This window comes from Ascidia mentula, chromosome 6 (genome assembly GCF_947561715.1).
Source record: "Ascidia mentula chromosome 6, kaAscMent1.1, whole genome shotgun sequence".
Lineage (NCBI taxonomy): Eukaryota > Metazoa > Chordata > Ascidiacea > Phlebobranchia > Ascidiidae > Ascidia > Ascidia mentula.
In genome coordinates, this window is record NC_138571.1 from 14,005,695 (window position 1) to 14,032,073 (window position 26,379).

A 26,379-nucleotide genomic window follows, 5' to 3' on the forward strand; every position below is an offset into this window, starting at 1 on the left:
GAACTGTATCTGCGACAAATCACCGTATGACGTATGAAACAGCTGATCGTCGTCTCGGCAACGAGTCGAGACAATCATAACAGGAAACTGTGTGTAACCAGTAATAAATTGTAGGACGCTAACCACAGAAGAGTATAGGCCATTCTGCAACTTACTTGCGCCACTTGTTCTTCGCTGGGAACATATCGGTAAAACCTTTCTAATTCATTAAGTCAATAAACAAACAAGGTGGATTAGTGTTTGGACCACGAGTAACATACAAAGCAGCCGTAACGGATTCCAAGAATATTTTCAAAGAATTTTCTTGGAGGTCTTACTTTGTTTAGGGACAATTTCCGCTGCAGTGTTAAATTTTATTTCAAGCATTACAAAGGAAGCACATAGGAAACCAGCACCGCACTTTCAACATACGCAACAGGATACACGTCAAAAGATAACACTTATAAATATATTGCACAAGAAATTAGCAACTACGTTAAACAAAACGCCACTTAAGGAACCGAATGAAAACGTACATTTTACTCAAATACAAATATTTTAGTCTGCTTCATTGTTGTTCAAGCTCAAGTAAGAACCATTCGACTTTGGTTCAAGCTCGCCTGTATTACCTACGTCATTGGTGACGTCGCCGTGACTTGTTTCCTCATTGACCTGGTTTATTACGTCAGCTGTTAGTTTGGTGGCAATTTCAAAATAGGTGTCCACGTTAAAAGGCTTTGCAGACGTTTCCGCTTCGGCCGTGTTATCACTACTGGATCGTTCCGCTTCAGCAAGTCTCACGTGACAATCTTCGGTCAACAAAACTTGTGACGTCACGGGTGATGACGTTTCGCCTTGCAAATCGACTTCAGATGTCTTTACGGTGACACATTGAAGTAAGTTAGACGAATTATTTTCATCACGCTCTTGTGACGTGTTATCGCATGACGTCACGAAAGTCTCTTTAGTGATGTCAGTTTCTGGCTCTGACGCAATAGATCCCTTTAAATCTACGTCATAAAGAGGTGGCGTGGAGGGAGTTCGGTCGTTGAATTTGTCGTACAAATCATCGGCCAGCGCTTCGTCGGCCTCTGATTGGCTGATGCTTTTGCAAGAGCGGGAATCAGACGTCATTTCATTGGAAGAAACCGAAGTCATGTGGGTACCAGATGAGGGTTCAGGTGTTTGAGCTTGAAGTTCGCTTTTCAAAATTGTAAGTATTTCTGGTTCCTGTGATAAAAAATTAAAACATTTGTTGTGGATTGTAGGTTTGAAATAGAGGGAATGACATCATCATGTTTAATGTCATATATACAGTAATTTTACTATGCAATATATACAGGGTTTTGATGCCGTGCTTATTTCTAACATTTGTCCTTATTTTGAAAAATAGCAATGTAATTATTTAAAAATAAATCTTACTTTATACAAAATTTAAATTATTGTTGTGTGTTTCTGAAAAAGGTAACATCCTAACACAAAATTACAAATAGCCTTCAAAACAAACAAAATGACTGAAATAAATTAAAAATTTTGTGTACAGCGCACTTATTTAATGTTTTATGCCGACAGTAACCATGGTTACATGGCACACAAATCCTACCGCAGCGGCCAAATCGAGCGGCGTTTTCCCGAGGTTGTTCTCGTAGTAAACCTTCGCCCCGCCGTCCAACAGCAACCGCACGGTGTCGCTGTGGCGCCACTTCACCGCCTCGTGGAGCGGGGAATCCCCCCTGTGGTTGCGAATGTTCACGGACGCCTTGTGCTGCGTGCGATTTCGTTAAAAAAAAACACTCTCACGCTCTTACGCTCTTACGCACATGCCTTACCTCTAACAACACTGTGATGGCTTTCTGGTGCCCGTTCATCGAGGCCATGAATATTGGGGTATTGCCCTCGCTGTCCCGGATGTCGTAATACGCCCCGTGGTTCAACAGCATTTTCACTATCTGGAGGAAAGGTTCACATTCAAACGCTACGCGTACCGACCAAATACAAGACCACCAGTAGGATCATTGAGAGATTGACAGATTCGGGAGTATTAATAAAAATTTCACGACAAACTGCGCCTCTCTCTAAAGTGTTTTTCTGTCAATGAAAGTTTACTTAAATTTCAACACTGTTTGTTAACTGACAGTTTCTGAAGCCTGACAAAAAAAAAACCAATCGCAAACAATAAATGCCAAAACCCAGATGATGGCAGACGAAACGTCGCAACAATATAGTACTCTAATTTTATGCCAGAAGAGCAGTATATTTTGAATTGCAATATGCCTGGCAACAACAGGAGTTTAATAAGACCGAGGCCAAGTTAACGGGTAATCAGCCGCAGACCTCTTAGGTTATTTTCTTACCTTCACGTGATCGTACTGGCAAGCCACGTGCAGAGGCGTATGACCTTTGACCCTCATCTTGTGATCGGTTTTGGCGTTGTGACGTAGGAGGTGTTCAATCATATCAACGTACCCAAGTTTTGCTGCAATAAGCAACGGCGTACTACCGTCTGGGCCGGTACTATTGGCATGAAGTATTGATTCCTAAGCAAAACATATTTACACAAGATTTTAAATAAATCCGGTAAAAGAATTTAAATGCAATTAGGTGAAACCGGCGTAGTCGGAACGTTGTATAAGTTCTTTCAGTTATATGAACAGTTTGCATTGTTTGTTGGGGTTTAGGCTAAGTGTTCCCTAGTTAACGTGACCCTATTTTAATTATTCTGTTATTTTGGCACAATTAAACGTAACATTTATCCTACCTTAGTAGCAGGCGAAACGTCGGCCAATAAAAATATACGTTCAATTGTGCCAGAAGGACAGATTAATTAAAACACGATATGCCTATAAGTTGTAAAAATGTACTGTCTGTCAATAAAACGATAAAAAATACCTAAATACGTGCTTACCGTAAGTGGGGGTTTGCATTTGCTGCACTGGCATAAAGGATGACATTTCTGCGCCGTCGTCACTTCTTCAGGTTTAGCTGGAAGCGGCCACCCGCACAGGAAGGACACCATACTCACATCGTTGTCTCTCACTGCCCGCAAGAGCTTTTCAATCTGCGAGGAAATAATGGGCGTCATCAATTCAGAGCCTCGCCCTGGTCTGTATGCATACGTTTTTGTTTGTGTTAAGTGCCGGGAACATGGTTAATACTGTCGTGATGGCAAAGTACGCTAGCGCCAAATCTACCAACCCAATCATAACTAACCAATAGCGAAATATTGATAACAGAGGCCCCTGTTCTTTTTTATTTAAGTGTTAGTTTGTCGCGGAAAATAAAACTATGTGATTTGAATTAGTGTTTGGAATGATTTTTGCTTTTCCGTAATAAAAACAGATGTTTGAATGAGTTCTAGGATCATATTTCCACACAAACCTCTTTCGCAGTATTGACGTTTTCATCTTGGCCCTTATTCTTTTTCTTCGCTTTAGATCCTCCACCACGTTGGCTGCCAACAGAGGCAGTGGCGAGGGTGAAGCTGCGTTGGAGAGATTTCTGGAAGAAGAATTTGCAGGACATTGTTTATGGAGACTTGTACTAACTAATGTTGTGCCCTACAAATATGGATGTTGGATATTACAGGAAAAACTGACTGCAAATCCCAACAGTTATATTGGTCATTATCATACTTTTGAGTATTTTCAAAGTTGTGGATATGTAAAACAAAATAAAAAAGTTATTTACAAGAAAAACAAATTTGTTACAAAACATGTCCATTTACCAGAATTGAGTATGTGTTTGGGTGCAAAATATCTGGAGTTAATGACTTTAAAAAGGAAGGCCAAAGCTAGGATGCTGTTGATCACATTATTAGTAAACGTTCCAAACTATGTGTTACAAAGTATGTGTTTGTTGGTACGAAAAATAAATACGTATTTTTCCACAGTAACCCGTTTAATGAGAAACAGCAACAATATTAATTCATAGTCGCTACTTATGCTCAAAGATTGTTAAACGTTTCTACAATTACGCCACGAGTTACTGACCTTCTTCGGTTGGTCTCTGTACCGGGAAACGGTGCTCGGGTCAACTTCAGTTGTGCGCAAAGTGTTTGTGACGTCACTGTTATGGCTGACGTCAAATGGAGTCAGATGCTTTCTGTTCTTTAAGTGGGGATCGCCCGAATATTCCATCAGCGCCTGGACGATTTGCACTGTAGGAGTAAAGCACAGATTAAGTACAAGGGCGGGTTAACAATATTTATACTAAATGAGCAAATTGGCTCAGTCTAACCCAGGCCTTCCTTCTAAAGTAGCTCTCCCTTTACTATTATTATAATTTGCATACTGTGAAAAGCTAAAAATTGTGTAATTATTAATTATTTTAGTTCAGCAAATTTATCAGAAAAAATGCATGTATTTCGACATAGTACCGTATCCCCATCTTGAGGCAATATGGAGCGGAGTGTCACCAGAATCATTCTTCGAATTCACTTTCACAATCACAGATATTGGATCGAAATAGAGAAGAGCTTTCACACACTAGAAAGAAACATAAATACTGTGCATGTTTTTTGTACTGTGTAGGTTCATTTATAAGTGATTTATAAGTACCTATTTGACCGAAAACCAACTTTTAATATTTAAAAAAAAATCTTTCATAATAGATACAAAAGATTAGTTTGTATTTGTAATTTAAAAAAAAAATTAAAAAAAAGAGTTTGTAATCTTTTAATGTAATTCACCCCTTCATGACCACCAAGAGAAGCAAGGTGCAAGGCAGTGTTGTTGTTATTGTCCTCAGCATTGGCATTTGCACCATGATGGAGAAGCAGAAACTGCATTTTTTACAAGTTTTCATTAACTGTTATCAGTAAGGTTTTGAATATTAGGGCATGAAAATACTATCAACATAGGAAACCCTAAACTACTCACTCACCATTACACTTTGCGACCCCTCAGCTGCAGCCAGGTGCAAAGGAGTGCAGCCATGATAATCGGTAGCATTTAAATCTGCCCCATATTCCACAAGTATGTCAACCATCTCATGCCTGCCTGTAAACATAAGAATAAAGTTATGTACTCAGAAGTTGGACGACTGACATAAGGGCAATTTTCTTGTTTTAGAAAGGAAAAAAAATCATAACATTGAATATTTTGCATAGCAATTATTATGTCTAAAAGGAATGACTGTAAGTAAAGCATCTTAGCACTTACCTGAAATGGATACGACATGTAAGGCTGCCCTTCCTCTGTCATCTCTCGAGGAAGCCCCGACTAATGACTTGGACTCACCACCATAATTCCTACACAGCAGAAAAAGGAATGATAAACATTTCACATGTTTTGGGATGTTTGTACACGTCACATAGATCTACATCTACACTAGTACATCCCTAACGGAGGGTAGAATTTTATGGGCTGCAGGTAGTCACATGAGACACAAAATACAACATGAACCTGTTTATGTGCCTCAAATGTTTCCACTTTATTAAACTTACATTTTTACTTCCTGATGAAGGCTGTTGCATAACAGCCGAAATGTTAAGAAACGTAAATAAAATAAAGCTTGCCAGAAGGGCAGTATTTAGCAATGTAATATGCCAGGCAGCATCAGTAACAATTTGTATAAACCTGCACTATTGACAAACTACACATCTGGACATAATTGCTTAGCCAGTGCATTATAGGTTTGAGAAGTGTTTCAGGTTGCACTTTTCAATAAATGTATGACAATTAGACAATTATCAAACCACATCGTTAAATTTGGAAATCCTTGATTATCAAGAAAATTTTCATGTTATGTATATATTTCCGTTATTTCTCTGAAATGATTTACATCAAGAGATTACAGTAAATTTCCTACCCCTGGGTAAGTTTTTTGCACTTCTGACATTCACACAATGGGTGGCATTTGTCGTGTTCATGGAGATTTCGAAGTGATTCCGCTTGGCGCAAAACACGTTGAACGCCTGAAGCGTCACCTTCTCGTATTAACTGAAAATTTGATTCAAGTTTAAAATTAACATGCTTGTCAATGTTAGGACACTCGCCCTTACCGTGAATAGCTCTGTCAACTGTTTCAGATTTTCACTGGTGTTTTTCTTCTGCAGTGATAAAACCTGTGGACAAACACAAAATTGTAAATATGAGAAATCTGATGAGTTGGATGTTGATTGTGGAAAACTTACCTTAGCAACGTCAATATTCACATTGCCGCGTTTAACATGTTCTATAGCTGCCTCGAGGGTGGCCAGATAGAATCTAAAAAGTTTAAACATGTTGAACAGCAAAATACAATCGATATTAAACATGCCAACAAGAAAGTGAAATTGAACTAAAATTTAACATTTTTGGAACAATCAGCTTTCGAATGTGTGAACAACATTTGGGAGTATAGGCGATCGAAATGCTGCAAACCACAGCAGGTGCAAATGCAACTGTAAACGGTTAAGAAGCACCATACTGGGCCTTTTATATATAAACCAATTGTTTGGCACACATTGCTGAAAAAGTTCCTTTGGAGCAAGTTTAGCGCTCAAATGCAAATGCCTTCTGAGCATATTAATAACCCCAAGCTTAATTTAAAAACTTAACTTCTCATTAGAGGCCAAATTAAGACAGCTAATTTTAACACTTATCAATTAGGCTACAATCTGCTTTTAAGAAACATTTCTCCATAAATAGCCACAGAACAGCAGCAAGGTTGGATGTAAACCCTATATAATCCTAAGTCAAACACTAAAAGCATTCAGTAATACATTCATGTAAGGTCAAGAGTTTCTCTCATACTCATATGACCTAATCTAACAATATGGTTTTTCTGTGGACCTTCAGACTCCTTGCACTTACCCTAGTTTGTCCTGGGATGACTTGTTGATTTGAAAATATTTCAGATAGTAGAGGTTCGCCATCCAGTTCGCAACATCACACTTTATTATGAGGAATACAAGGATTGGTAAAAGGTCATCTGATGACATAACCTGAGGCTCTAAAGCAATATGTAATCTATTTAATTCCTGGTTTAATATAATCACAAGGCATTCAACCCTTTTTCAGGATAAAGGTTCCATGACCTAAGTTTATTTAAGTTTACCAAGACCATTTTTAATAAGCATCATGTGTATCATAAACTCCAAACCAATTGTAGTTTAAACATCTTTTTTGCAAATAAGACATACCAGGTCTATTTTCTGATGATATTCCTGACACAGAACCTGTAATACATGTAACATTTCAATTGAAAACATCTTTTTGCATCAATAAATATGTGACAAACATATCTTTAATATATAAATTACAGAGGAAGATAACGTTTACCAGCATAGCTGTAAGTGGCATTGCGTTGTGTGAGAAAGGCAACAGCTTTTTGTATGCAAGCCAACTTCTCTCTAGGAGTGTGAAATTGGTTCAAAAGAGAAAGTTCTCTTCTTGCTCTTAGGATACCAGACCTGAAAAGCGGTTTCACATCTTATGTTAGTTTGGGTACGGACTGTTGCTTGTTTATGTATATATATATATATATACTTGGGAAATTAAACACCCTATTTAAACACACCACCTGAAACCAGAAGATAAAAAAATATATATCTTGTTAAACATTTCTAAGTGGTGTCAAGGTTCTTACAAAAACTTACCCAAACCTTTCTTGAATCTCCAGGTCTTCAAGGCGAATGGGCAAAAGATTGCGTGTTATTTTGTTTAAATGAAAATCCTGCATAAAGTATTTTAACTTTGCATATGTACATATACTTTTAATTATTTGTTATTGACAAAATTATACAAAAATTTCACCTGGAATGATAACAAGTTTTTCAGATTTCCCATTAAAGCATCATGGACGTCATGCTGCATGTAGTTCTGCAATGTTGGTGATACAAAATTTTTGAACCATGTTTTACATTACTATGTGATATGTAATATAATCTACCAGTTACCTCAAGAGTGGTACAAAATTCATCACAGTGCACGGGATTTTCACAAAATTTTTTCTGCAACAAATAGTACATTGATGTTGGAAGATCATAAATTTAGTTATTTTGGCATTTAATAGAAAGTTTACCAGTTTAGGATCTTTCAAAAGCTGCTGATAGCAAGTTGTAAACAGTTTCAACATGGATTCCTTCAAATAAATCAAGAATAAAGCACAAGTCAGCTAGAGCGAAATACACAGATTCATTCACATATACCTTTATACATTGAACTTGCTTTTCTCTGGCTTTTTCATTCTTTGCCATTAAAGTGAAAGAGTATGGGCTGTTCGATTGTTCTGTAATAAACTGGGCAATCTTCTCATTGACAAAGCTTCTACATTTAGTTGGGTTACTAGCCTTTCCCCATATGAAGGTTCCATAGGAATCCCACAATGACTTTGCTGGTGTTACATCTACATCATCATTATCAATATCAAGGTCAGTGCTTTCTAAAATAGGAACAGAGATGTTAATCTTAGCAATATAACATTGTATAATACTTATAAACAGACAGCACACTTTTTACACAAATAGAATATATATTTATAACCAGGGTGTTGATTTTGTTCCATGTAAACACAGCAGTTTTTTGATTGTTTCATTTAAATTTAGTTGTTTTTACTATTAGCTAGAGCATTTAATTTTTGGACTTACTTTTTTGCAAAACAACATCAGTCTCGAGGGGTTGTGAAATGCATAACACAACATAACTCTCATCATTTTGATTAAAAAAGGTTTCTTCAAACAGGATTTCCGATGAATGGCAACTTTCAACTTGCAAGTCCAGAGTTTCACTGCGACTATCGTAAGACGGTTTCTGAAATTTGTTGCTGAATCCATTCCCGCACAATACTTTCGAACCCTCAATAAATACTTCCTAAAAGTGGCATGCAGTTATCACAGCGTATACAACCTCTGGAAGGTTATATAAGAAATTAAAATATAATTAACAAATACTTTGCATGATAAAATTAGAAGGAAATACAAAAAATTAGGAAGATGTAATTAAAAAAAATCAAACTGAATATATACAGTCCTCTTAAAAATCACAAATACCAGATTGGAAAAAGTGCTGTCTATTCGAAAATTACAGCGGTTAACGATCACAGAAAAAAATCCTCAGCGCAAAAAAAAACTTTCCCATCTGGCACAAGTATACTTCATTAAATATAAATGAAAAAACAAAATATAGATGATAAATACCTTTCCATTGAATGTAATGTACTTGTTCTCTGTCTGACTTTCACCTTCACTCTCATTGGAATAAACAACGAGTGGTTTTAAAATGTGGGACTCAAAATACTTTTGAGAAAACAGATCCCCATCATCAATTATTGGTTTCCATGTACCGTTTTTCGGAATGCATATCTAATGATTGATCAAAAACGTATTATCGTTATAACAACGGCAACAATTAATAGTTTATACCATCCATCTTTCGCTGGTCGCTCTTGCAAACAAATCTTCATGGTTGCGACACAACGAGATGTACCAGCTGTTCGCAGTAAGGTCTTCATCGTAGGTTTCCATGCCACATTTGATAGCTTACGCTTGGCAACAATGTGTAACGTTGTGAACTTTTAACTGCAGAGGCAGGAAGCTTGATCAGACGTACTTGTTAATGTAAACAACAACTCATTACATTAACTTGCGGATCTGAAAGTGAACACGGACTTTGTTTTGAAGGTTACTCAACCGTAAAAAGTATTGTAATAAAAAGTGACAAAGCATATTTATTTCTAATGTGTCATGTGAAAAATTATTTCCTGTACAACAGAAATATTCATGGTATGTTTTGTGGCATGTTAACTATTACAAATAGAGTCGTCATAGTTTTTCAAGAAATCTATTGAATTAAAAACTGTTTTTCATTTTATAGCAAAACACAGATGCCTTTGACAATTCTTCTGTAATAAACATCATGTTCGTTTGCTAAACATTTTGTTAATTTTAAATAAATTGTATATATTCCATTGTGTAGCTGTAAAGTATTGAAATGTCCTCTAAAATAATATTTTTGTGTAAAATGCACTGCCATAGCAACGGGGATTTACCTTTTATCATTCACATTTGTTCTTGGTTCAAATTGCTAAACAAAAAGTTAAAATTGAGCAAAAGTCATGGAGGAAAGCTTTGACTTTGGTATGAGACCGAGAAACCAAAGTTTTGCTACTGGTTCAGACGAGGAAGAGGACGATTTCGGTATGTAATTGATTGTGAAATTGTATGTAATCCCACTTCACTTACTACACAACTTGGTTAAATATTATCTTATCTTCATAGCATATTTACATTTCTTCTAATGTATGCATCTCTTTGGCAGACCACCAGTATGATGACTATGAAGATTTATTCAGCAATGAGACAGATTCCGTTATTTCCGGTGATCAAGTTGACAAAGAAATTGGTTTGTAATCTGAATGCATCAAATTACCTTTTCAATAAATGTTGGCATGCAGGAATGTATTTGGAGACTGACCCTGGGATGCAAAGGGAAGTGGCGCAGTTGATAATGTTGAAACGTCATTTGGACTCGCTGCAACAAAAATTGCATGAAAAAGAATTCGGTGTCCAAAGAGCAAGGTCAGTGTTCCCACATAAAATATGCTTGAACTTCACTATAAAGTTTTTAATTAACACAGATGTTGTTGCCTTTACTAATATTTATGATATTATCAGTTTTTCTATGTAAATAACTGCTAAATTTTAAAAATGTCTGTAACTGATTTACTTGGTTTTGGGAATTCTATATGACAAACAACAGTTAGCATGGACACAAACTTACTCGAATAAAGACAGATTTGCATTTGCACATAACCCCTAATTTATCCTAAGCCAACCTCTGTATTTTAAGCAGTGTAAACTTGTTTTAATGCAAATCTCCACAAAAGTTAAGGAATCTTATCATTGTAGCTTGATCTCCTAAAACTACTTTTTTTCCAGAGAGGAACTCCATGCTTGCCGTGTCAGAATGAAAGCTTTGAAGGAAGAACGTGAAAGTGTGGAGAAAAACATATTACTGGCAAAGGTTTGGTTCGGTTAAATTGTTGAAACTTTTTGTGATGATTGTGATTATTTTTTAACTATAAAGCGATAAACTCATGTCAAGTGCATAATCATGGTTTTTGATTTCAGGAAAGAGACAACATGGCTTCTTACCATCGCCTGTTATCAAAGTGTGAAAAACTAAATATCGAGATTGATGCAGAACAAAAGTTGGAAGTTGATATTCAAGCACGCTTACAGGAGGCTGAGTAAATACAAATTGCTTCATATTATTTGATTAATAAAAAAGGTATATTCTGTTGTGGTCACCCATTGGTTTGGGTTGACAAAAAGGACTTGCAGTGTACCAAACTGTTTTGAAGCGACAACAAAAATTGTCTTTTTTACCAAAAATGTATTATCTATCTGAGTATGACATGACAATTTCTCTTATGAAGTTGATGTGAAGAGAACTTAATACTCCTCTTTCTTGTTTATGTATGTATGTTGTATTTATATGTGCAAAAAGAGCCATAATATACATTGAGAGCTGCATACAGGTGTACACACAGTTTCAACCTATAAGTTCTCATCAGTGCAGCTGGCATTTGGGCTAGCTTTCAAACTAGTCAACAACTGCACTGATGAGAACTTATCAACAGCTCTCTATGTTGTACTGTTTTGTACAAAATAAATGGATTTTATTTATTTGGTAAACTTAGCTGCTGGAATATGGAGTTTTTAAAATTTTAACTTTACTTATTGTTATGTTGTAGATTGGCTCAGTCACGGGTAGAAATCGAACAGCGACATTACTCGCATCTTGCTGAAAAAGTCATTGAAAAAGAAGAAAAAGTGACTCAACACAAAGAAAAAATGGCAAGATATCGATTTAACAAGGAACAGCATATTGCAAAGACAGCTGCTAAAAGGCATGAAAGAGCGCAAAGGTTAAAGCTCAGTGCACAAAGATTTCATGTTGGTAACTTTGATATTAAACCTTATTTCCTTCAAGGGCTTTGCAGCAGAAGTTTGAGGAGAAAAACCAGAGGCAACACCACATTATTGAGTCAGCAATTCTCAACCATGAAAAGGCAAAAGTTTTCCTAAAGGTTTGTAATCTAGTTGCAATTTTACATATAATTATTATAGCAGTTAATGCATTCTTTATTTTGCATGATAATTAATTTTCTTGTTTTAATACTGCCACAAAAAAATATTTTTTAAATAGATGTTTCCATTAGAAGCTAAAGAGCCATAATAATCATTGAGCTGTAGACAGTAGTGTAGCTGGTGACTCTAGAGACCTTACTAGTTGAAACAAGATGAACTACTACTGTTTGCAGCACAAAAAAGTTACCATATTTTTAAATATTCATAAAATTTTGGTTGAATTTGCAGGAAAGTCTGACCAAAATCCAGGACCAAGAAATGGAACTAAATGAAATGCAACAACTGGACAAGAAACGTAGAATGGAGACAATCATTGGACTTAAAAACAGCGTTGCTTCCAATCGAGAAAACCTAAAAGCCTTGCAGGTAGCCCCAGTATACAAATTCATGCAAGTAAAAAACAAAAATTATATGTTGAAATTTGTCGTTAATAAGCTACTTGGAATATTACAAATAAATTATTTTTGTCTCGCTAAGGCAAGGGACGCTGCTTTTGACAAAAAAGACAAAGCGGCAGAGAAGTTAGAGCGCCACCAAGTGCTGAATGAAGGTGGAAACCCGGAGCAAGTTTTACTTCGTCGCAAAAAACTCAAAGAATTTGAGAAAGAGAAAGTGTAAGAAGTTAAAAACAAATGTTCGAATCTACAAACAACCTGCCATCAACTCGTCAATGTGTTTGAAAATTGTATATTTTGTGTTGAAAAATTGTGTTGAAGAATTGTATATTTTGTGTTGAAAAATTGTGTCAAAAAATTGTGCTTATATATTTCTTTAATTCCAGGGATTTTGAAGCTAAGCAAAAAGTAAACAAGGCAAGGATTGTGGCTTCAATTTTAAATGAAGAAAGGAATATAAGCAGACGGAAAAAGCAACAGGTAACAATCCTGTTGTTTCAACTAGTTGCTTTTTTGTGATAATCATTCTGGAATTTAAAACAATTAACTCAAGTTAAATATTCTAACTGAAGATTTATATAGTTTTTTAGATTTTCCACAACATGACTAAACTTTGATCCCATTTTCACTTTCTTGTAAAAAAAGTTCCTCTGTATTAAATTCCCTTGTCTGATTTTAAATCTTGCTCTTTCTTTTAGCCTCATCTTTGGCCCGACAAACACAGAGAGAAGGCGAAGGAGCTTGGCCCTCCCCCGAAGCCGTCAATCCACAGCAAAATTGAACTGAATGAAAAAGATGAACCGATCTTCTTGCAGCAAGTAAAATACATGAAGCAGACACCAAGAGAGGTAATTGTCCACCAGGCAGTAAATACAGCAAAGAACTATCACTGGAATTTGAAATCATTTTTGTCATGCTTAAATCCTATTGGACTTATTTATAATCAGTTTTACTGTCTGACCAAACTTTCATGATGTGACTTAAAATATTATTTCCATATTAGTATCATTGTTCAACATGTTTTTCATTATGAGCACTCACGCCATAGTTGGATTGTGACAACAGACATATTCATCCTGACTAAGCCTATATATCATGGCAAGCATTAATTGTTGCCTTGTTATTGTGGAAGTTGTTTAAGCTGTTCATTAACAGGACATACAGAGGGAAGTGTTATCTGAGGCTTCATCATCTGATATAGTTTCTGCTCATCCAAAGTCATCTTCAGATCATCGACTTGTTCCCCATCCTCCTGAAGAACAGGAAGAGAGTCTTGCACAGCCTGAATTTCAAGGCTTGTGGGAACAGAAGCACAAAATGTACAAGGTCTGTATATTCTGTAAATATCAAGCTATTGACTTTGAGATGATTCAAACAAAATGGCGTTTCTTTCAGCCAAACTTGTTAGCGAGATTAAAAAACAACTTTAGGATTCTATTTGAATAAATAATTGATGATTTTTGAGGCAGGCTTGTTGCCTTAAAAGACAAACAACCGTAGGAATTTGTATTAATGGTGATGACTTATATATATATATCTAAAATTGATTTGGCGCAGATTCCTAAAGATGAGGTAGCTGTGAAGCCAGTTGGGGGAACAAAAATGGAGCAAGCTATCTTACAAAAAACATTAACCAAACACAGGGAGGGAATAATCGTGAAACAAGTCGCGGCCGGGCGAGAGTTCAAAGGTCAACCGTTTTACAGTAAACCGGATATTATTCACTTCAAGGTAAGGTTTTATGGGATTGACAGATGTCATATCATTTTGCACGCGGATGTTTTTAAACATTAGCTACATTTTGCTGTAGCAATTAAAACTTTGACAAGCTCCGTTATAAACATATTCCACTATTGAAAAAGACGGTTTGTGACACAGAACAATGAAATTATTCGAAATTTTCTGTATTTTTAATTGAAGGAATATTTCTGTAAAAAAAGATTATTAGCAATAGTTAGATGAAAATGTTATCAAACTTAATTAATAAAAATATTTCCCTCTTGCAGGACTTGGACGTAGGGAGAACCTACAAGAAAAAGATCGTCATCACCAACGTTTCCTACAGCATCAACTTCCTCAAACTAACAGGTCTCTCTGAACATTTGAAGGACTTCATCAAAATCGAGTAAGGGAGGCAGACAAGCAAGCCGACTTGTGTGTTTGTCGTCAAGTAAATCCTATTTTGCTTCTTTTTCACAGATTTAATCCCCCGGGACAAATGTCGGCTGGTATGTCGTGCGATATGACCGTTACCTTCAAACCTATGGTAAGACTTGCTTAAAAAGGGTTTTATTTATCTACTTATCTGTTACCATTGTATGAAGTGGAATCTACAGTTTGTTTAAACTGTTACAAAACGCATGGTAAATATCAAAGCGCAAAATTTGCCCATTCAACACTGCATCAAGTTTTTGATGTTTACAGTTTTCCTGATGCTGATATTCCAGTCGTACTTACGTTTTTTACTGCGTCCTTAGTAAATATAATGTAAATAATTGTACAATATGCTCACGTATGAACCTGATATTTTCTCCCGAACAGATTAACGAGGACTTGATAGGGGAAGTTTTCTTCATGGCACAAACCGGACCCTTCACAATCCCACTGAAATGCACAACCAAGAAATGTGACGTAGGTCATCATGCTTCACGTTCCTAAGCCTAAAGTATCGTAAAAAGTCATTTTACTGGCTCGTTTAATTTGTGAGAAAACTTACTTCTCCCCGCCTACTTTAACACCAACTCCTATAATGGCCGTTACTTGTATTTTGTCGTCTGTTCAGTTCGTTTTCTCCCGAAAAAGTTTGAAGGTTTTTTCTATGCATTAGACGTTAATTTTACAGTAGCATGTAAGCCATGGTTATCAGTGGTCTGCAGTGAACACTGTTTCGACCTATAAGGTCCATCTGTGTAGCTTGTGACTGTGGCTCTGGACTAGCTGGTTAATAAGCCAGTAAATTTAAATTATCTAATTATTTACCCACGATGTATTAAGTTATCGGTGGATGTGACGTCAATCGACTTTGGATCCCAAGTCGTGGGCGAGACGATTCGCCGCTCGGTGACGCTAGTGAACAAGGGCGCTCTGGGCACGAGATTCGATTTCCAGAAAGTTCCCGAGAAACCTGCGACCACCTACACTCTCGAAACCTCGCTAGGAAGACTGGTTGGTGAAAGTTGTTAATTTTTTTTGTTTCTGCATGCGAGATGTGTCTGATGTGTTGGTTACGTCAAACAAAAGTTATAAATTACTGTTTATAATGTAACATTTCTCTCACGGCTTGTAGGACCTGCTTCAAACCTCCAGCGCATATATGCCTTTGTTAAAAAAAGTAAGAACAACACGACCTTTCCGTTACTGCCACACTTACATACTCTTTTAACCACATCGAAACACAGTCATGGAAATCTCACTAGAGGCGCAAAAGATCTAACACTTTTAATACTACCCGCAGCAGATGGTGAGCATTAATATATAAAAATATTGTATGATTTCTGCTTGATTTCAGACAACAGCTGAAACCCCGGGTGTTACCAACGACGATTCATATGGAATGAAAGCGACCCCAAATCCAGAGACCGGCGCCAGATCAAAACGTCCACCAGTCAGCGAAGGTCGGTTTAGATTTCTTCCCGCTCATGTTGCGGCATGAATTATGTTTTAAGGCAGTTATTTTCAACCTTGTTGCACTTGCGGAATTGTAAAATGGCATACAACAGTTTTTTCTAAATCTGTACATCACAATGTAATGAACAGAGCAAATAAGCAAAAAAAAAAATTTAATAATTCAGAAGTATGCAGTTCGCATTAGTCCAAATCCATTTATGCAAAAGAATATTGGGTGGACAAGTATAACTAACAGAGGCTGGTACTGATCCGTGTATGGGCGGTTAAGTTACATTCTTTTGAATAACACGATGATTTACTATTTGATGAAGTTGCACAGCTCTTTAGTTGTGTTTTTCTCTATTTAAAAACCCCTCTTTTAGGTATGCCCCAAACTGCAGACCGATCTTTTAAGATCTCTGAATTTCCCGATGGCGCCGATGAGGATTATGACGACGGGACAGAATATGGTCAACCACGTGAGAACAACTTGTTTCCACTCCCAAATAACATATCAACTATTTTGTATACATACAAAGCACTAGGTTTAAAACAGGACCAGTCCGTTATTATGTGAGGAAAAAAATTATACTTATTTCGTTTTAAAGCTTGCTCTTTGTGTGTGTATTGTCATGGAAAGAACAGTAATTGCCTGGTCATTATCTGCAGTCTGTGGTTGAGATCCATTTTTCATACGAGAAGTCAATTATTTTGTATCCAGCTCTCCTGACGAGTTTATCAGGCTTCTATCCAACCGCATGCCATTAAAGTTCTAATTTTAGTTGCTTGCAATTTTGAAGTGGCTTCAATCGCAGTATATATTTGACCTTGTACGATAAAACAATATTTGATATAAAAAAAATTTCCTGTTTATATGTAATTCATACATATCAGGCCTAGATAGCTACCAGTACATTTTATTAAGTGTTTGTGTATATCAGACTATGGTCGCGCCGAAGGGGACGAGATAACATTCGCCACACCAGCAACCGAATATCAGACAATGGCCGAAGAACTTAAAGTTGGAGAGGTAAAAATTTTACCTGTTAACTTCTCTTAAACTTGCGCTTTGCGTTTGCTGTACTCTGTTTTAAATCGAAATGCAACGAAACTTGGATATTGTTGGAAATTTTTTGGTCTTCGCAAGCGGGTTCGATTTGCCCAAATCACTCAAACGTGCCCTTGGACCGGCCCTCTATACCATACACACATAACAGACTATCACACATTTCAACGTTTTTCGCTACAGGTGATGAGTGGAGAGATTGAACCTTTTTCATCAGTTCGTCTCGATATCGTATTTGCCCCGTGCATTCCAGGCGATATACAGGCTGCATTCAGAGTATCGTTCAGCGATCCGGAGTCGGCACCGGTAAGTGAAAATCGGTTTTCAATGGGTGTCAATTGCTTCATATGCTGGATGTTTGTTTGAAGAATGAGCCAGTTATAGCTTATCTTATAAATTTATCTATTGTCTTTCTGAAAATTACACAATACCAAACAAAATAATAATACTTTCGTAGTATAAGTAACAATGGAACCGAAAAAAAACCATAAATATTGTGATGTTAGTTATTTCCACAGTGAACTACAGTGACATACAGTTAGATGTAAATCACTGTTGAAACCGTATCCGAAATTTCACCCTTTTTTGGGTATTAAAAAAAGTTATTTAAATTCTTTCCTTCCAGCTGGAAATCAAGGCATCGGCTGTAGCAATCCACGTTCCTGTTTGGTTGGAACGACAGGTAAGTGAAATATGTTGCAATAAAAAAAATATTATACCTAAATTAACTCTTTATCTGATTTGGGTTAGAATATCGACCTGAAGATATGCATGTACGATCGTTTGTACCAAGATCAGATCGTTGTACACAACAGGTAAAAGTTACACGCACAATAATGTATTTTAACGCACATGTCTTTACTTAACGAGTAAAAAGATTGTTTTGTAATGGGTTATGAGATCTTGTCTGTCATAAGATCGACCAGCTAACGGTGTGCGTATCAATGTACACAGGGCAAGTACAGCTCTTCGTTTGAACTTTGAAGTTCCGCGAGAACTTCGGTCGCACCTTGAACTTCTCCCGAAAACCGGATACATACAGGCCAAATCAACTTTCACAGCTCAACTCAAGTTTCTGCCCAGGTTTAACAGCTTGCTTGTTTGTGCGTGAACTTTAACGACCTTATGTATACCGCTTAGTGATTCTTACGTTAGGTTGGACCCACAGACCCGGCCTTAGTTGTCGTAACTTAAACATATAGCGGAACAATTGCGATAAACGTTAATGTAACAAATTGTTTCACGGGAATATTTATAAGCTTATGTACGAAATGTTTTCATGTAGTGCCTTTCAATGTATGCATAAACAAAATTTAGTCTATTGGTCTAAATTTTTGTCTATCTGCAATTCACAAGGATCCCAAAAACGACAAATAATTCGATTCGTCCATTGTTATAATCTGAGCCAGGTTGTAAGTAGAAATACCGGCTCTTAAATCTCACGTTATTTCTCGAACTTCAGGAAAAACTTGGCCGAAGACGCTGGAGGTCTGTTTGACCCTGGGACAGGAATACTGGAATCTCCATTGGTCGTTCGAGTCGCCGAACAAACTCGTCCAGTCGAGTTCGTGGTTAACGCCGTGGTGACGTCATCGGATCTCGAGTTCGACCGAGTCGATATTGACTTCGGTCATTGTGGAATATACGAGTCTGTGGTTTCGACAGTTAAGCTTACCAACCATTCTATACTACCACAGTTGTTTGGATTCGTCAATATACCAGAGGTGGGTGGGGGCTGTGGAAAACGTGGTAAACGTTGCAAGGATTTTAGGTACGGCGTTGTAAAATTTATTAGGTTCTATAGTGTGGGTTTAATTACCGTCAGTTGGGTTGGAAGTTTGTTTTTTATATCATGTATGCTTGGAGATACAAATTGTAACACTTTGACGTTTGGGAAGAAATACAACATCTTATTTGTCAGATATGGAAATATGATAACAACAGAGTCAGCCCAGATTATACTAAAATTTACCGTAGTTTTGTTACCTACAAAAATCCTGAAAAATCGACACTCGTATCAACGTTTCCTCGATTTGGAAGAAACACAATGGCGCGTATATGCGAATATCTACGATATGTTCCTATAGTTTGGCTACACAATCAGTCCATAAAAACTTTGCAACGATAACTGCACACGGTATAAACGTTTGTATTTCTATGTTAAGTCAACACAGCGATCTTGCAGACAGCTCAGCTTGTTGACATTTGGAAAAATGTATTTCGCCTGAAGGCACCATCAGTTTCTGGGCGTTATTCTGCATACACATATGATAACAAGTACTTACAACCCTGCAATCACACAGTACGTGGACGTGCAACCGAACGATGGATTCGGTACGATTCTACCGCTGGAGACGATAGAGATCGACATAATCGTTGAAACGAAACGAGCACGTGTTTATGATTTCACGCTCACCTGCCGATCGGGTATCAACAGGGACTTCCCCATCCATTGCAGAGCGGTAGGGGTGCATCCCCCACTTGACCTCAGCCACCAGGTGTCGTATTTCTCAATACTGTTTTTTACACAGTAATGTTTCTTCCAACGGCATAATACACATCGTGAAACCGCTGAGCTCCTGTAGCTCAGTTGGTATAGAGCGTTGGGCTTGGTTAGCCCAGGGTCGTGAGTTCAAACCTCACCGGGAGCTTAAATTTTCAAATCTTGCTCAACTTGTCTGAAAAAGTGGCTGATCCAGCTTGGCTGCAATGCCAAGCTGCGAAGCCTGTAAAACTATTGTTTTTTTATTTTTGAAGGCCTGATAACAGTTTTATGTTACAGGTCATCCATTTTGCTGCAACTGCTCTCGATGACGTATCGACCGCTCTGCTACACGTGGTCAACGCTCATACGAGTGCAAACGAATTTACTCACCCCGTACCTCGGACAGGTAACTGTTTATAGCTCTTTGAGTCTCCACTTTAACTTTGCATATTTTTCACGATGTATATTTTCATGTTGTTTCCTTTTCTGTCTGAATCCTCATCATAGGTTCAATAAACTCACTGTTAATGTAGCTTCAACCCGGTCTGATCCTCTTTCCATCAAATACTTTACATTTCCAGGTAAAGGCGAAATTGTTCCGGTCGGCCCGACTTCATTTGAGTTCGTTGTTCCCGAGGACGCCCCGATATTTGTCACTCCTTGTGTGGGAACTGTTAAACCAGGAGAGGTGAGGTTATTAAACGGCTTTGTTACATCGATTTGAGCTTTTCAACGCCAATACAACGTGGCTTAACGTAGACATCCAATATATATTTTTATAGTGAGCTGAAAACAGGGCGACTGTTTCGACCAAGCAAGTCTAATCCGTGCAGCTTTGGTGTCTATTTAGCTGGAAAGATCGTTATAGATCACAGCATAGCTGCACGGATTGAGACCTTATAGAAACATTATTGGCTATATTGCTTGTACATGATTTTTTGTTAATGTGTGTGTAGTCCACGTAAGCCTGCATTATGAGTAATAAAATACATCTGTATGACGACGTAAATAGTCCGCTAAAAACCGCTGCGAAAGAAATCATGCGATCGCGGTTGTAACCCATCCATGTATGACGTCACAGAAATGTCACGTGACGCTTGAATTCGCACCGAAACTGAGCGACGCGGATGTGCGGAAGGAAGCGGTCCACGTGATGCAGGAACAAAGGGAGGAGAAGGCGCGAGAGGAACAGGAGAGGATACGTCGGGAGCAGGAGGAGCTGGTTGCTAGGCAACAGGAAGAGGAGAAAGCCGTAAGACAGAAAATGCGATATGTTTTTTCCCTAAATCGTTTCTGTGGAATTGTTTTTGTTTAACTTTTTTGATTTCGTCATATTGAAATTATTTTTTTTTTTTACCGTCGCTTTGACCTCCTTTTGGAACACCAAAATTCCTTGCGCGCGCAAGGATCCAGTATACAGTTTCGATAAATGGATTCCATCGAATTATTTGCCTAGTATACTAAGGCGATAGCATTTTATTCAGCAAAATAATTTATTTTCAAAACAATTACGGAGAAATCCGGTACATGCTACGAACGTGGCTTCGACTGGTTTTGGTGACGTAGCTATACCTGTGCATTTTTTCACTAACCTCACGCAGTTCCGTCTGATTGTGGCCTCCTTGTTTAGGTGAAAGGTAAGAAGACTCCAAAAACTCCGTCAAAACCTAAAACAGGAGACTCGTCAAAATCGGCCAAAAGTTCGGCTAAGTCAGCTGAGAAGTTAGACCAGCCTTTACCTACCCCAGAAATGATAGATGAGAAGTAAGACGTTTATATAAAATCTCATAATAGATCATTGCAATCTACAGGAAGAAACTTAACCTTTTGTAACCTTGCAGTTCCACAGCATACAAGGCAGCAGCAGCGTCGTTGACCCGAAGTTACCCCGGTAACTTTAGGTCATTCACGATACCATGCTTTGTGGCAACCGGCAGCTGTTCGGATAGCGTAGAACCGTCTACACTTAACTTCAAGTGAGAGTTACATCATTCCTGTGTAAAAATTAAGAACGATTTCAAGAGTTTTTAATTTTTGTTTCGAATCTATTCTTTAGAGTAAGAAACTATATTTCCACCAAGAACCGTTGTGAATTTAAACTTTAGAATGTATTTTTGTTTATTTTAGTAACGCGAACACCTTATATCTGGAAGTACATTGTCCAACCATTAAACCACCTGTTGTTATTATTTCCAACCACGGTCACAACCTCACGGATTTCGGTCAGGTTTCTATTGGTCAAAACACGATTAAACCAATCAGCATCCAGAATATATCGGACCATCCGATCGAGGTACGGATTTGCGGTAAATTGTTCATAAAGATGACATCGAATAAATTCCATTGGCCAAGATGGCGTTGTCGCCGTGACTAGACTAAAGTCAAAAATGGTTTTCAACCATCTCGCTTCCGATGAGGTTCGAACTCTCGACCCCCAGCAAATTATGCACGTTCTTTTTCTTCGCGTATTCACTCATGCGGAAAACAGCATTGGATACATAAGAAGCTTAGATTGTTTTCGTAAAATGTTTTTGAGTGAAAATTCGTAATCTGGGTACGGCCTACGCGTTGTTTGCAATACCGCCTTAACCTTATGAATTAACAACATAATTTAAGCGTTACTAAAACTATCTATATCAATTATCGCCTAATTGGCCATGCAATTCTGATATACTTCTGTTTGTGCTTACAATGTACATAGATGGAGTATACGATGTTATGTATTTCGGTATTTCAACCCAATAATTTGCAAAAAATTTCATAGTTGACGTTATCTGTGCTGGACACGAACGGACCTTTCCAAGTACTAAATGCTCTCAGAATGCTGAAGCCAGATGAAACCCATACGTTACTTGTTTCGTTTACTCCTACCGCTGGCAAAGTGGTGAGTATTACTTGTGAGAAACCGAGTTTCGAAACTCAAAACAGTTTTGAGCACACTTGCATTAGATCCCGAGCTATTCCCGGCCAGTTTTGTTTTTCTGTTTTTTGTGGGTGAATTTGCCTGCACGGAAACAGCGTTTGTAGTTAAAAACAATAATTGCTTGAAAAAACCTACCAACTCCAATTTAAACCTCACTACCCGCCTTCTATCTCAGTTTTACGAGGTTCTGAAAATCGTCAGTACTTCTTCCGTCCTGGACGTGTGTTTGACTGGAAAAGGGGTAACCCCCGTGATACACCTCTCGCCGGAAGGTGGCGCCATAGACATGGGTCACGTGCTAGAAGGGGAAACTTCACAATCTATGTTCACGGTAAATATGTTCAATGTATCCGTATGTGCATTTTGCTATGCTGTCAATACAAACCTGTTTTTACTCTTATTTTCGTTGAATAAGTTGTATTTTGGGTTGTGGCTTTTGACTGAGTTCCACAATTTGATACGTGTTTGCACCAGTTGCCTATTTTTTGTTCCGGAATACTATACTAGGCACTATAATAACAAGCAAGGAAAATAAACACGTGTTATAAATGAATACAAATTTCCGCGCTGATTTTTAACGCAAGCATAACATATGGAAAACAACTGTGGTGCAATGTTACGTCGCGTTAATAGCAAAACTGTGTTCTCAGTTGGAAAACAAGTCGTCTCTTGCTGTTAAATACAGTATCAGAATGGACAGCGCAAGTTTACTGAAACACGAAAATCAACAACAACTACCTGAGTTTATTAGAAGAGACGGAAGGCCGGCGAAAGCTCTTGTTGGTAAATTCCGTCAATATACAGTAGAAACCGTCACGATATTGTTGGGTGTTGTTTTTTGTCGTTTGGCCATTTTAGCAAAAGAATTTGACCAAAGATGGTTAAAAACAAATCAAATAATATTAAACACTTGTCTGTTTGTGTACCTTTCCTTCTTAATTATTTTTTTTTTGCATAATTAATTATTTCAATACAAGGTCCCCAAAACTACAATGGTTCGTGTGTGTTCGACTGCGTCCCGTGCGAGGGTGAAATAAAAACGGGGGAAACTCACGAAATAGAAATCACCTTCAATCCGGACCACGAGAGTCGCCACTTCTCGGATGGGGCAAGGATCGTGCTCTTTAACACAGTAAGTTGGACCGGATTACATCTATGATGAGGCAAAATCCCTTACTGATATTTACTTTATTTTGAGCCATTTTTGAGACCCAAACACTAATGTCGAAAATATATTTAGAAAACCATACATGTTAAGTAGAAGTTGTACTTCTTTTTTGCAGTTGCAAAATAGCTGTGCCAACTCTAATGCTATGAACATTCAGGATTAGGCATTTCTTTATTAACAGCCTCTTTAGAATAAGCAGTATTTTTTTCAAAGAATAAGCGGTATTGTTTTGCAAATACCTGCAGCACACTGACGTATTTCACCAGTTTGTGATTTAATATCACAGGAAGAAGCTCACGTGATTCACGTGACAGGAAAGGGTCACGATCATATGATGTACGTCGAGGGAAACGACCCACTGGATGTCGCTGTTGAGTCTCTAGCCATTGACCGGAAGCCAGTTGAGGAAGCGGCAGGTAAAGTTTTTATATATGATTCCAACCATACGCCATTGCCACAAATCTTGTGTTTAAACTTCTCCAAGGATGCTTTTCGAATTAGAGGTCCAATACCATTGTGAGTGCATAATAATGTGAGGACGATTAGCAAACGCCCGATAAAGTTATGCAACACAATGGAAGTTAAACCTTGCGTTTTATTTATTTGAAAGACGACAAAAATTCATGCCATCACCACAAAAAAAAAAACCTTTTGTGTGCTTTAAGACATTTCGATTTTGATCAATAGACAATCACTGACTCAGACAAAACAGTTCCTAGAATTGACCTCAATTCAACTTCAATAAAGAGTAAAAATAGGACATGTGCAATTAAGTAATCTATATAGATGCGAATTTGAAACACAAACGTACTTTTCAGCAGAAATGTAACAGATTTCCTCTCCGAAACCTATCTGTTTGCTTAGTTTTGATTTACACATTTTCTGTACCTGATTTTGGTTGACACACATTTTATTTATTACGTCACAGAGGCATTGGCACCCGCCAAGAACATTCTCCTTTCTTTCACAAGTCACGTGTCCGACGAGGGATTTACGGAAGCAATCCGAACTTTGGTCATTGGCTGCTTAAAGAGCAACGCATTCGCTGGACGCAAGGTATTGCCGATTTTTCAGCACGTCCGAAAGCTTACTTGAGGACTGTTTGTAAGCTTTAAGTGAGCTTGAAGTTACCAGCAAGCAATAAAATGTATTTCTAATCTGAAAGGAATTTCAGACGTATTGTAAATCCCTTTTTTCGGTCTTCTTGCATCATTAACGTAGATATTAAGGAAAATAAAACGTAGTCGAAACTTTGGAAAAATAAAATCAACGTTTATTTGTGCAAGAACGTCGATTCCTTGGAGACTGGAGTTGCCTAGAAAGTTCTATGTTTTTTTTAATGTCTCTGTCCAAAATCTTTTTCTGTTAACGCAAGTTTTCAACAAACGCTGGTTAGATAGACACACAAGAACTTTCTTGTGCTTAGCTTAGAAAGCCAGCTTAGATAGACACACAAGGATTTTGTCTTACACTTTGGTTACTTGAACTGTAGTAACGTTTCATGACCTCCTTTTTTCCCTCAGAACGGCGAGTGGATCGTCGATAACGTCCAATCAGCGCAGAGCAAAGGGTTTGTGGCTGATCCCCTCAAAGGAACAGTGGACGTTGATGGAACAAAGGACCTGACATTCACGTGGAACCCACCAGAAAACCATGACGTCAGTCGTAATAAAAAGTTAACTTTTTACATATAAGGTTTCTTGGCAGAAATTGAAATTTAATCTGTCTTGCGAGTCCTTTGCTGGACAATACAGCAAAGCATTAGATGTTATACGTAGTAGAAATTTTACCAATAGTTAACATTTGTCCAAATACAGCATAAAATCCTTGCTATCTGCAAATAGTAAATAAAAAGTTTAGGTGCTGACTACACAGAACAAGAAAGCCAAAGCTAAAATGTTGGACAAATATAGCAGATGTCTCAAACACTCATTTTTGGAAAATTTTTTTTTAAATTATTAGTTGCCAACAAGCTTTATCTCGTGCTTTTTACAGCCGAGCACTCCAGTTGAAACGTCAGTGCTATTGACGCTGAAAGGTGACGTCACTATGACGTACAACGTCATTCTTACCGGCTTGGTTTCGTTCAAGTAAAGGCAGTTTATTCTTGCTTGTTTTTGTTTTCTACGTGTAATAAACGTTATTTTTCACAGAAGTACATGCTTGTTGTTGTTTTTGTGCCAGGATTTGGGTAAGGTTGTATGAAGAAGATTTTCTCAACCGGGGGGTAATTTCCCATCAGGAGAATGTATTTGTAAGGGAGGAATTTGGTCCAAAAAGGATTTGACCATAGAGTCTAAAACGTTTATCAACTGCTTAGTTACTCAGCATAATATTAGGCTACTAATCTTAACATAGCACATACAAACTGATTTTCCATTTTAGTTCTGCTTTGCGACCTATGTGTCAGGTGTTAGCATAAAGCTTGGTCTTAGCAATATTAATTAGCAATTGTCAAGAAAATCCATATTGATTAGTGACACTGCCATATATCTAACTCCTGATAAAAGGCTACTCTCTAACCCAAAGTTAATCCATCAGTTTTAATACATAAACAACAGTCGCACGAATATTAACAATAAAACGTTACAAACCACGCGTACTAAAGTCTCTGTCTGTTCGAATCCTCTGTCTGTTCCAAACCTCGAATGTTAGAATAATCTTTTACCCTATGGTATGTGGCT

General features: G+C 37.6%; 2 protein-coding genes across 2 annotated transcripts; one reads left to right on the top strand and one right to left on the bottom strand.

The window, feature by feature from the left end:
• Window positions 1-349: 349 nt before the first annotated feature.
• Window positions 350-9,542, bottom strand: LOC145905586 (ankyrin repeat domain-containing protein 27-like). The gene is made up of 25 exons (XM_082992831.1): window positions 9,323-9,542; window positions 9,098-9,262; window positions 8,549-8,771; window positions 8,111-8,343; window positions 7,984-8,043; window positions 7,859-7,912; window positions 7,716-7,781; window positions 7,559-7,635; window positions 7,242-7,372; window positions 7,103-7,138; window positions 6,774-6,912; window positions 6,113-6,185; window positions 5,981-6,043; window positions 5,788-5,918; window positions 5,139-5,227; window positions 4,861-4,976; window positions 4,667-4,759; window positions 4,355-4,463; window positions 3,969-4,135; window positions 3,358-3,477; window positions 2,885-3,037; window positions 2,334-2,516; window positions 1,809-1,928; window positions 1,583-1,744; window positions 350-1,209 (listed from the first exon to the last, which is right to left on the bottom strand). Exons 1-25 carry the CDS (start codon window positions 9,422-9,424, stop codon window positions 538-540), a joined length of 3,537 nt encoding a protein of 1,178 aa, XP_082848957.1. The 5' UTR covers window positions 9,425-9,542; the 3' UTR covers window positions 350-537.
• Window positions 9,543-9,963: 421 nt separating this feature from the next.
• Window positions 9,964-25,805, top strand: LOC145905352 (cilia- and flagella-associated protein 74-like). The gene is made up of 40 exons (XM_082992527.1): window positions 9,964-10,096; window positions 10,218-10,301; window positions 10,354-10,477; window positions 10,838-10,922; window positions 11,030-11,148; window positions 11,656-11,829; window positions 11,895-11,991; window positions 12,281-12,418; window positions 12,530-12,666; window positions 12,834-12,927; window positions 13,146-13,295; window positions 13,603-13,773; window positions 14,005-14,178; window positions 14,454-14,572; window positions 14,647-14,713; window positions 14,989-15,078; window positions 15,442-15,612; window positions 15,956-16,061; window positions 16,437-16,532; window positions 16,995-17,083; window positions 17,303-17,425; window positions 17,745-17,801; window positions 17,870-17,934; window positions 18,074-18,202; window positions 18,582-18,843; window positions 19,423-19,617; window positions 19,902-20,010; window positions 20,186-20,292; window positions 20,686-20,856; window positions 21,235-21,368; window positions 21,446-21,580; window positions 21,732-21,897; window positions 22,369-22,488; window positions 22,703-22,858; window positions 23,178-23,310; window positions 23,505-23,659; window positions 23,982-24,111; window positions 24,624-24,751; window positions 25,219-25,353; window positions 25,691-25,805. The coding sequence occupies exons 1-40, from the start codon at window positions 10,015-10,017 to the stop codon at window positions 25,787-25,789; spliced, it is 5,076 nt and encodes a 1,691-aa protein (XP_082848653.1). The 5' UTR covers window positions 9,964-10,014; the 3' UTR covers window positions 25,790-25,805.
• The last annotated feature ends 574 nt before the right edge of the window (window positions 25,806-26,379 follow it).

What these genes read in the sequence shown, in the direction of transcription:
- LOC145905586 (XM_082992831.1), bottom strand. Translation starts at nt 9,424, where the DNA reads ATGGAAACCTACGATGAAGACCTTACTGCGAACAGCTGGTACATCTCG. An exon ending in AAAACTTGTTATCATTCCAG is followed by an intron (nt 7,636 to 7,715) that starts GTGAAATTTTTG and finishes TACTTTATGCAG; the next exon opens with GATTTTCATTTAAACAAAAT. An exon ending in ACATGTCGTATCCATTTCAG is followed by an intron (nt 4,977 to 5,138) that starts GTAAGTGCTAAG and finishes TTATGTTTACAG; the next exon opens with GCAGGCATGAGATGGTTGAC.
- LOC145905352 (XM_082992527.1), top strand. Translation starts at nt 10,015, where the DNA reads ATGGAGGAAAGCTTTGACTTTGGTATGAGACCGAGAAACCAAAGTTTT. An exon ending in GATTCGTCAATATACCAGAG is followed by an intron (nt 18,844 to 19,422) that starts GTGGGTGGGGGC and finishes GCAATCACACAG; the next exon opens with TACGTGGACGTGCAACCGAA. An exon ending in CCAGAAATGATAGATGAGAA is followed by an intron (nt 21,369 to 21,445) that starts GTAAGACGTTTA and finishes GTAACCTTGCAG; the next exon opens with TTCCACAGCATACAAGGCAG.